The 9,411-nt window shown below is 40.5% G+C and overlaps 1 protein-coding gene across 1 annotated transcript in view; it reads right to left on the bottom strand.

Moving 5' to 3' along the window:
- Nucleotides 1–4,108: 4,108 nt before the first annotated feature.
- trim47 (tripartite motif containing 47) overlaps nucleotides 4,109–9,411 on the bottom strand; it is a 37,526-nt gene continuing 32,223 nt past the window's right edge. Inside the window, exon 8 of the mRNA XM_034178293.1 lies at nucleotides 4,109–5,881. Coding sequence (XP_034034184.1) covers nucleotides 5,352–5,881 — 530 coding nt within the window. The 3' untranslated portion in view covers nucleotides 4,109–5,351. The remainder of the gene's footprint in view (nucleotides 5,882–9,411) is intronic.

Here is a 9,411-nt window from a genome sequence, read left to right as displayed (position 1 = left end):
ACTAAAAAGATTAATCCAGGTTTTGAGTATATTTCTTATTGTTACATGGGAAACAAGGTACCAGTAGATTCAGTAGATTCTCACAAATCCAACAAGACCAAGCATTCATGATATGCACACTCTTAAGCCTATGAAATTTGGCTATAAAAGTAGAAAAGGGGGTGTAGCATCTGCTGCTGACGCTACAAACTCAAAACTATTATGTTCAAACTGCTTTTTTAGCAATCCTGTGAATCACTAAACTAGTATTTAGTTGTATAATCACAGTTTTTCATGATTTCTTCACATCGGCGAGGCATTAATTTTGTTGGTTTGGAACCAAGATTTTGCTCATTTACTAGTGTGCTTGGGGTCATTGTCTTGTTGAAACACCCATTTCAAGGGCATGTCCTCTTCAGCATAAGGCAACATGACCTCTTCAAGTATTTTGACATATCCAAACTGATCCATGATACCTGGTATGCGATATATAGGCCCAACACCATAGTAGGAGAAACATGCCCATATCATGATGCTTGCACCACCATGCTTCACTGTCTTCACTGTGAACTGTGGCTTGAATTCAAAGTTTGGGGGTCGTCTCACAAACTGTCTGCGGCCCTTCGACCCAAAAAGAACAATTTTACTCTCATCAGTCCACAAAATATTCCTCCATTTCTCTTTAGGCCAGTTGATGTGTTTTTTGGCAATTTGTAACCTCTTCTGCACGTCTTTCATTTAACAGAGGGACTTTGCGGGGGATTCTTGCAAATAAATTAGCTTCACACAGGCGTCTTTTGTCACAGCACTTACAGGTAACTCCAGACTGTCTTTGATCATCCTGGAGCTGATCAATGGGTGAGCCTTTGCCATTGTGGTTATTCTTCTAATCATTCTGATGGTTGTTTTCTGTTTTTTTTTTTTTTGTCCATTTTAAAGGATTGGAGATCATTTTAGATGAACAGTCTATAATTTTTTGCACCTGCGAATAAGTTTTCCCCTCTCCAGTCAACTTTTTAATCAAACTACGCTGTTCTTCTGAACAATGTCTTGAAGGTCCCATTTTCCTCAGGCTTCCAAAGAGAAAAGCTGTTCAACAGGTGCTGGCTTCATCCTTAAATAGGGGACACCTGATTCGCACCTGTTCACAAAATTGATGAACTCACTGACTGAATGCCACACTACTATTATTGTGAACACCCCCTTTTCTACTTTTTTTTTTTTTTACTAATAGCTCAATTTCATAGCCTTAAGAGTGTGCATATCATGAATGCTTGGTCTTGTTGGATTTGTGAGAATCTACTGAATCTACTGATACCTTGTTTCTCATGTCACAATAAGAAATATACTGAAAACCTGGATTAATCATTTTTGTCACATAGCACCACTATTATTCTGAACACTACTGTATGATTTTTTAATAATTTATTTGTATGTTACTGCTGCAAATAAGTATTTGAACACCTGTGAAAATCAATGTTAATATTTGGTACAGTAGCCTTTGTTTGCAATTACAGAGGTCAAACGTTCCCTGTAGTTTTTCACCAGGTTTGCACACACTGCAGCAGGGATTTTGGTCCACTCCTCCATACAGATCTTCTCCAAATCTTTCAGGTTTGGAGTTTCATCTCCCTCCAAAGATTTTGTATTGAGTTGAGGTCTGGAGACTGGCCAGGCCACTCCAGGACCTTGAAATGCTTCTTACGGAGCCCCTCCTTAGTTGCCCTGGCTGTGTTTGTGGTCATTGTCATGCTGGAAGAACCACCCATGACCCATCTTCAGTGCTCTTACTGAGGGAAGGAGGTTGTTTGCCAAAATCTCGCAATACATGACCCCATCCATCCTCCCTTCAATACGGTGCAGTCGTCCTGTCCCCTTTGCAGAAGAGCACCACCAGAGTATGATGTTTCCACCCCCATGCTTCACAGTTGGGATGGTTTTCTTGGGGTTGTTCTCATCCTCTAAACATGGTAAGTGGAGTTGATTCCAAAAAGCTCTATTCTGGTCTCATCTAACCACGACCTTCTCCGATGCCTCCTCTGGATCATCCAGATGGTCACTGGTGAACTTCAAATGGGCCTGGACATGTGCTGGCTTGAGCAGGGGAACCTTGCTGCCCTGCAGGATTTTAAACCATGACAGCATCATGTGTTACTAATGTAATCTTTGTGACTATGGTCCCAGCTCTCTTCAGGTCACTGACCAGGTCCTACTGTGTAGTTCTGAGCTTTCTTAGAATCATCCTTACCCCACAAAGTGCGATCTTGCATGGAATCCCAGACCGAGGGAGACTGACAATCTTGTGTTTCTTCCACTTTCTAATAAATAATCATTAACAGTTGTCTTCTACCAAGCTGCTTGCCTGTTGTCCTGTAGTCCATCCCAGCCTTGTGCAGGTCTTGGCTATGGTGGACAGGTTGGAGTGTGATTGATTATGTGAACAGGTGTCTTTTATATAGGTAACAAGTTCAAACAGGTGCAATTAACACAGGTAAAGAGCGCAGAATAAGAGGGCTTCTTAAAGAAAAATTAACAGGTCTGTGTGAGCCAGAATTCTTGCTGGTTGGTAGGTGTTCAAATACTTATTTGCAGCAGTAACATACAAATAAATTATTAAAAAAAAAATCATACATTGTGATTTCTGGATTTTTTTTTTAGATTATGTCTCTCACAGTGGACATGCACCTAAGATGAAAATTTCAGACCCCTCCATGATTTCTAAGTGGGAGAACTTGCAAAACCGCAGGGTGTTCAAATACTTATTTTCCTCACTGTAATACACACTTATGAAAAAAAGCTCACTTCGCAATCCCTTGTCAGTTTGTTGCTCCACCTGAACGCTGCATCAAACAGCATTTTCAGATCACTTTAACCCAAGTTTAAGTCAGCGCATCATCGGTTTCTACAACCCCTGGCAATAGTTTAATTTTGTAGAAAAAAAGCAGATCACAGACATGACACAAAACTAAAGTCATTTCAAATGGCAACTTCCTGGCTTTAAGAAACACTAAGAAATCAGGAAAAAAATTGTGGCAGTCAGTAACTTAATTTTTTAGACCAAGCAGAGGGAAAAAAATATGGACTCACTCAATTCTGAGGAATAAATTATGGAATCACCCTGTAAATTCTCATCCCCAAAACTAACAACTGCATCAAATCAGATCTGCTCATTAGTCTGCATCTAAAAAGGAGTGATCACACCTTGGAGAGCTGTTGCACCAAGTGGACTGACATGAGTCATGGCTCCAACACCAGAGATGTCAATTGAAACAAAGGAGAGGATTATCAAACTCTTAAGAGGGTAAATCATCATGCAATGTTGCAAAAGATGTTGGTTGTTCACAGTCAGCTGTGTCTAAACTCTGGACCAAATACAAACATGGGAAGGTTGTTAAAGGCAAACATACTGGTAGACCAATAAGACATCAAAGCGTCAAGACAGAAAACTTAAAACAGTATGTCTCAAAAATGAGGAACGAATGGGAGGAAACTGGAGTCAACGTCTGTGACCGAACTGTAAGAAACCGCCTAAAGGAAATGATGATGATGATTTACCGCCACCTGCTGCAATGGCATGAGTCAATTGTTCCCTGTTGTTGGCTAACCTCCCTAATTTTCACAGCATTCATCCTTTACCCAAAATACATTACTGCATACCAAACTGCAAATGTCAGCTCTCCAGTTTCTCCGTGATCAAAGCCATGCACATGCACACACACATGCACAGAGGCCACTTGGCTTTTAATATATAGACTACAAAACTGAACATGAAAGACCTCATGATCTCAGGGCCTATCTGCAGTATCTTCATAGCCCACCAGGGGATAGCAGACTAAGCTCTGAGAAGCATGTTGCAAAGTGTGTAAAAATAAATTAAATTCATCCTGTGAAAAGGCAACTTTTTTTTTAAGTTCCAGTTTCCACCAATACCCTTTTTGGTCAAGCTTAACATTTCAACCGCCAAGATAAACAGTGAGATTGAGCATAAAGCATCGAGTTATCTTATTAACTAAAACAAACCTGTGCTCAAACACACTCTGAAAATGAAGTGACTAAACAACATTTAAAGAGTGAGGCTGCCTGCATGGATGTGATTATCAACAAATACGCCCATTGATGTTGTTAAATGTTTGTGCAACATCTTTAATGAAAAACAAAAGTCCAAGGACAAGAGTTTAAGATGACAAACATTTGAATACAGGTCAGAAGCAGCACAGCGTGGAACTGTGCAAGCAGACAAAACAGCAAAAACAAAATAAATGTTAATATAAGTTTAGAAAACTCCACTGAACATTTACTTCCACATACAAAGTAAAATCATACAGCAATTTTAAAAAAGCAAAATTTAAACAACTTGGATAAAAAAAAAGTTCTAATAGATAATTAAGAACAGACTATAAACTATCTGGACTAGCTACAGGACAAACCAGGAACAATTAATCCTAACACAGGAAACAAAGAAAATCTGGGACTACATTAAAGCAAAAGCAAATTTAGAAAACCTTTGCTTCAGCCGAGTCCGCCTGGCGCTTTGCTGTGGCTCTGAACAACTGCTGGAATGGTTTGAACAACAAAACAGCTCCACTACATCAATTGCATGGTAATAAAGACATGTTATATAGCTTATTTGACATTAAAATGTTTGAAACCTCTAAAACCTGCTTCTTCTCTGCAGACGTATCAATGTAAAATTATGCAACTGTCAATGATGGCTGCTCACAAAAATATGGTGCTAATGCAGAGAGCAAGTTACAAGTTAAGCAAATACGCAAAGTTAAAAACGCAAAAGTTACAAACAAAAACAATAATAAAATGAGTAGTAAATGTATCAACAAATGGTCTCTAAGACAAATGCAAGTCAGTCATTGCAAAACGACTGATGGCTCCAAAGAAATTAATATTTGATAACTTTCCATACTGATTATTTTTCGGCCAACAATTAATGATTTCCAGAAACCCAACTGCCAGCAAACCTACTTCTTGTGGTCTTCCACCATGGCGGCAGCGGCACTCCCTGACAATAATGTGAGTAACCACTGTGGTTACTAAATGATAAGCTGTATTCTCTCTAATAAATGAGCGTTTGAGGCATCTGCGTCAAGGCAGACACAGTGATACAAATAGCAAAGCACCTCTCTAAACCCCAGTCAACGAGGGGGGGACCTACAGTGCGAGTGTCAAGGATAGACATAAAACATATTCAAATTTTCAAGCTTAAAGCCAGATTGTTTAAGATCTCCACTACAACCAGAGTGTGAGGAGACACCTAGATCCCTAACCCTAACCTCAATCCCACCAAAATAAGGCTCCAAAGAACACATGACCTCAGCCTACTGACTTTGAGACACAGTGGAACCCTCACTGTGTCCCCCTCAGTAATAGTGGCAAATCTGCATCCTGCTGCCTGGATCATACTTCCCCGGGCTAAAGAAAGGGATTACGGGCTCCTCAAAGCAGGTGTCAAACATGTACAGTCTCTTCATTGTCACAGCGTCGTAGAAGCTAAGACGCCCATTGTCGTAGTCCAGGTACACGCCGACGCGGGGAGAGTTCCAGTAGTCAGCGACAGTAATGCGTCCATCCTCCCCGTTAGCATACAGCCGGTCCTGCAGACACAGACTCCAGTACCCTGCGGAGGGGGTGAGGCTGACGAAACCCTTCCTGTTGCTGCCTTCGGTGGTAACACCCAGGTACCACACCCCTTTGTCTTTTACATCCACCTCCCAGTAATGTTGACCGCTGGAGTACTGGGCTGTAGCCAGGACACCACAGAAGCGGTTGAAGCAGCCCGGCAAGTCCGGCTCCTGGTTTCTCAAGTGTCCTTCCTCCACTTTGGTGTCAAAGTCTGAGATTAGCAGGTTATGATGAGCTGTGTCTGGGTCTAAGGTGAGGTTTTGAGGCACTGTGCGGAAAAAGACAATAACACAATAACCTCACGTGTACAGCTAAAACCCAAACTAAAATGCAAACTGAATAAAACTTGCTGTTTAAACTGGCACCTTTTTTTAGACAAACAACTGTCACCTTGGCGATGCAGTAGTATAGATGATTAATAATCATGATTCAAGAAGTCATTCATTTTTTAGATAACTTACATCTGCACTCTTGTGGCAAAATTGAGCAGAGACTCCTTAAAATGCTAAAAAAATAATTAAAATTTTGGAACATTGTCTGCAAAAGGATTTAAGTAAAATTCAACTATTTTAAAAAGAATCACACACGTAACAAAAATATCTTCAACAACACATAATGGTGGCTGCAATTAGTGTGATACATCATGCATTTATCTTTAAAAAAGCCAAACATTATAGTGATATAAGAATATTCCAGTTAAGCTCATAAGTGTTTGGACAGTGGCAATTTTTGGATTTTCTGTCTCTGTAAACAAAAGTCATCAAGGCCCAGTTTTAGAAAGTGGTCTAATCTTTTAGTCTACTAAACTTATTTAGTTGTCTACGGTTAGTCGCCCAGCATTAGCAGTCTAATCACCTTTCACAGCGACGGCTAAATGCGTAGATTAGCTGTTTTACATTCATGTACGTTTTCATAGGCATAGCAACCTCACGAGTGCCAACACCTCAAATACGCGAGAGTAATTCCAGGTTGGTTGCAACCGCAACGTGTTAGACTCTCGCCCGTTCCCGTGCTGTGTATGACCAGTCCTGCCAGCACCCGCAAAACTCTGAGAATTTATGCCTGTACAATAATAGATTTGCACTGGTTTTGTGTCTTCTCCCCTCCCGCAGAAGAAAAGTAATTTAGTGCCTGTCTCTGTATGTGTATCTGTTGCTTTACGCTCATAAGTGTTGAACTAATAGCCCAGTCACACAGCACTTAAAGGGCAACAAAGCCCTGACAAAACAAGAAATCTGGACTTTCGTTGGCATCGTTTAACCTTCGCGCAGCTTCGTTCATGCAGCTGGCGCTTTGTCAGGATTTTTAAACTGTAGAAAAATTTGAACGAAGGGCAACAAAAACCTCAATTTGTCTGTGTTTCCTTTTGCTGTCGTTCTTGACGTTTTTAATCGTTTGTTTAGTTTTTGTAACGTTATTGCTTAGTTTGACCAGCTGAATGTTTTCACACAGTGCAGAAGCCGATTTGTGAGCACCAAGGCTGCTGCTGTGTTCGTCTACTGCCGGAAATTAAAGGGCAAACTCAGCCTGTTTGCTTGGATTTTTTTTTTTTTTTATCTGGGTGGGGGTCAGCTTTAATGGGCTCAGGCACCTTATATAGGCCAGAATTAAGCAGCTGCTGCGTGCGCTTATTATTTTTTATCAAATATAACAATATGAGTGTAGGAATGACAATCCAGCCCTCATGTACATGTGGCAACATGTAGATAATTCAAATGATTATACTTGTATAACAAGAGCTGTTCTGGAAGGCAGAATTCATGTTGTGGATCAGCTGCAGCTGGTGTAATAACCGCACGAGTCAATGCGTGTTCACACACACTGATCAATTTACTGCTCTGATATATTCAATCATCTTTACACTCATATTTATTCCCCCTTTTGACAGTTTTGTTATAAATCAATATATATGGCTTAGTAATGTAATACAGTGATACAGCAGTGACCACGGCACATCAGAGGGTATTTTTTTTATTTTTATTTTTTTTAAATTGGAGCAAGACGGAGCACGCAGCGTGTTGTCAGACAGTGAGGATTCTGATGATGATGGGAGATGATCCCTCTTTTGTTCTGGATGAGGAACCAGAGCAGGTGGGTCCACCGATGTGCACACAGATCTCCACAGCTTCTGTTTGCAGTTTCTCCAGGACTCAGGCGCTATGAGCTCCGTCCCAGCGCAGAGTCCTGGAACGCAGAGATGCAGACACACACTGCTCCAGCCGTGGCTCCAGGCACGTTTCATTTAAAGCGTCGAGATCATTAGCTTTGGTTTTGTTAAGTTCCTCTTTCGCCCCTTTTGCGCTCTTGCGTCGCAGGCTGTTCTGTGATAAAGCTCGTTCGTCCACCTTTTCTCAATGAACTGACTTTTTTTTTACTTTTTCCCTTCATTCAGGAATCGTCGTGTGCCATGTGACTGGGCCATAACATCCCTCACAATTTAGCCCACCGCTGACTTGGAGACTTGGATGGTGTCACAGACACCTATGACAAATCTAAAGGAGTTGTAGGTTGATGCCGCTCTGAAAGCATAGTACAAGTTTTGTCTGTTGCATCAGGAATTACACAGCTTCATGGTGAAGTGACTTGTAGAAGGATTTCCTGAAAAAGGAATTCCATCTTGTTGGTCATTAAAAACAAGGGAGACTTCAGACTTGTGTCTGGATTTGATCCATTTTCTGCTAATGAAAAGCATTCTCTGCTCCATCCCAACATGAACATGCGATTGGTAATGCAATCAATCCGACCGACTTTTTCTGAACCATAGGAAGTTAAAGAGTAAACCTGCATCCTGAGTGCGAGGCGTGAGATGGTGGTTGGATGGATGAGATTTACAGTGCTGTGAAAAAGTGTTTGCCCCCTTGACCCTTTACATGTTAGATTTTTATTAAGACATTAAAAAAACAAAAAAATTCAGGCCTTGTATATTAGAATTTCCAAAATCATGCTCTTTAAACTCACAGTGAAAGTAAATCTCTACAGTTTCTATAAATTAATTAATCTAAAAGCCAAAATTATGGTGTGAATAAGTAAGTGCCCCCTTTAGTATAGCACATGTAAATCATCACTTTTATATACCGTTTTCTTCGGACAAGTCAGGGGATGGATACGTGAACATTCCCAAGGCACTGACTATGTCTTGGACATTATTTACATGAATTATGAAGAAATACAAACAGTATAGCACTCTATGGTAAATCTGTGTGGAGTAGATAGTTCTCAAAAACTGAGTGACTGTATAAGAAGGTGAAGAGTGAGGAAAGCCACCAAGACACCAGAACAACCCTGAAGAAGTTAGAGATTTCTGTGGCTGTGATTGAAGAATTCATGCAAAGTGCAAATTTTGAGTGTAGCATCACCAATTAGACCGCTTCATGATGAAGTGGTATAGAGAAGGTTTCTATAAAAAAGAAAGGAAAAAAACAACACTTGAAAGTTCAGCTACAATTTGCCAGAAGGCACAATGGAGATTCAAGCATAGATTTGATGTTTTGTTGAAAGAAAATTATTCTCTGTGCAACTCCACTATGAAGGCAGGAGTGGTGATACAAAATGCAAAACTTGCACTTTGCACAATCTCTTCAATCACAACCACAGAAGTCTAAGTTCTTCAGGGGTTGTTCTGGTGTCTTGGTGGCTTTCCTCACTCTTCACCTTCTTAAACAGTCACAGATTTACCACAGAGTGCTATACTATTTGTATTTCTTCATAATTCATGTAAATAATGTCCAAGACAGTCAGTGCCTTAGGAATGTTCACGTATCCATCCCGACTTGTCCGAAGAAAACTGTATATAAAAGT

The sequence above is a fragment of the Thalassophryne amazonica genome, chromosome 9 (genome assembly GCF_902500255.1).
Source record: "Thalassophryne amazonica chromosome 9, fThaAma1.1, whole genome shotgun sequence".
Taxonomy (NCBI): Eukaryota; Metazoa; Chordata; class Actinopteri; order Batrachoidiformes; family Batrachoididae; genus Thalassophryne; species Thalassophryne amazonica.
Note: the sequence above shows the minus strand (reverse complement) of the source record. Positions and strands in the feature narration are given on the sequence as shown.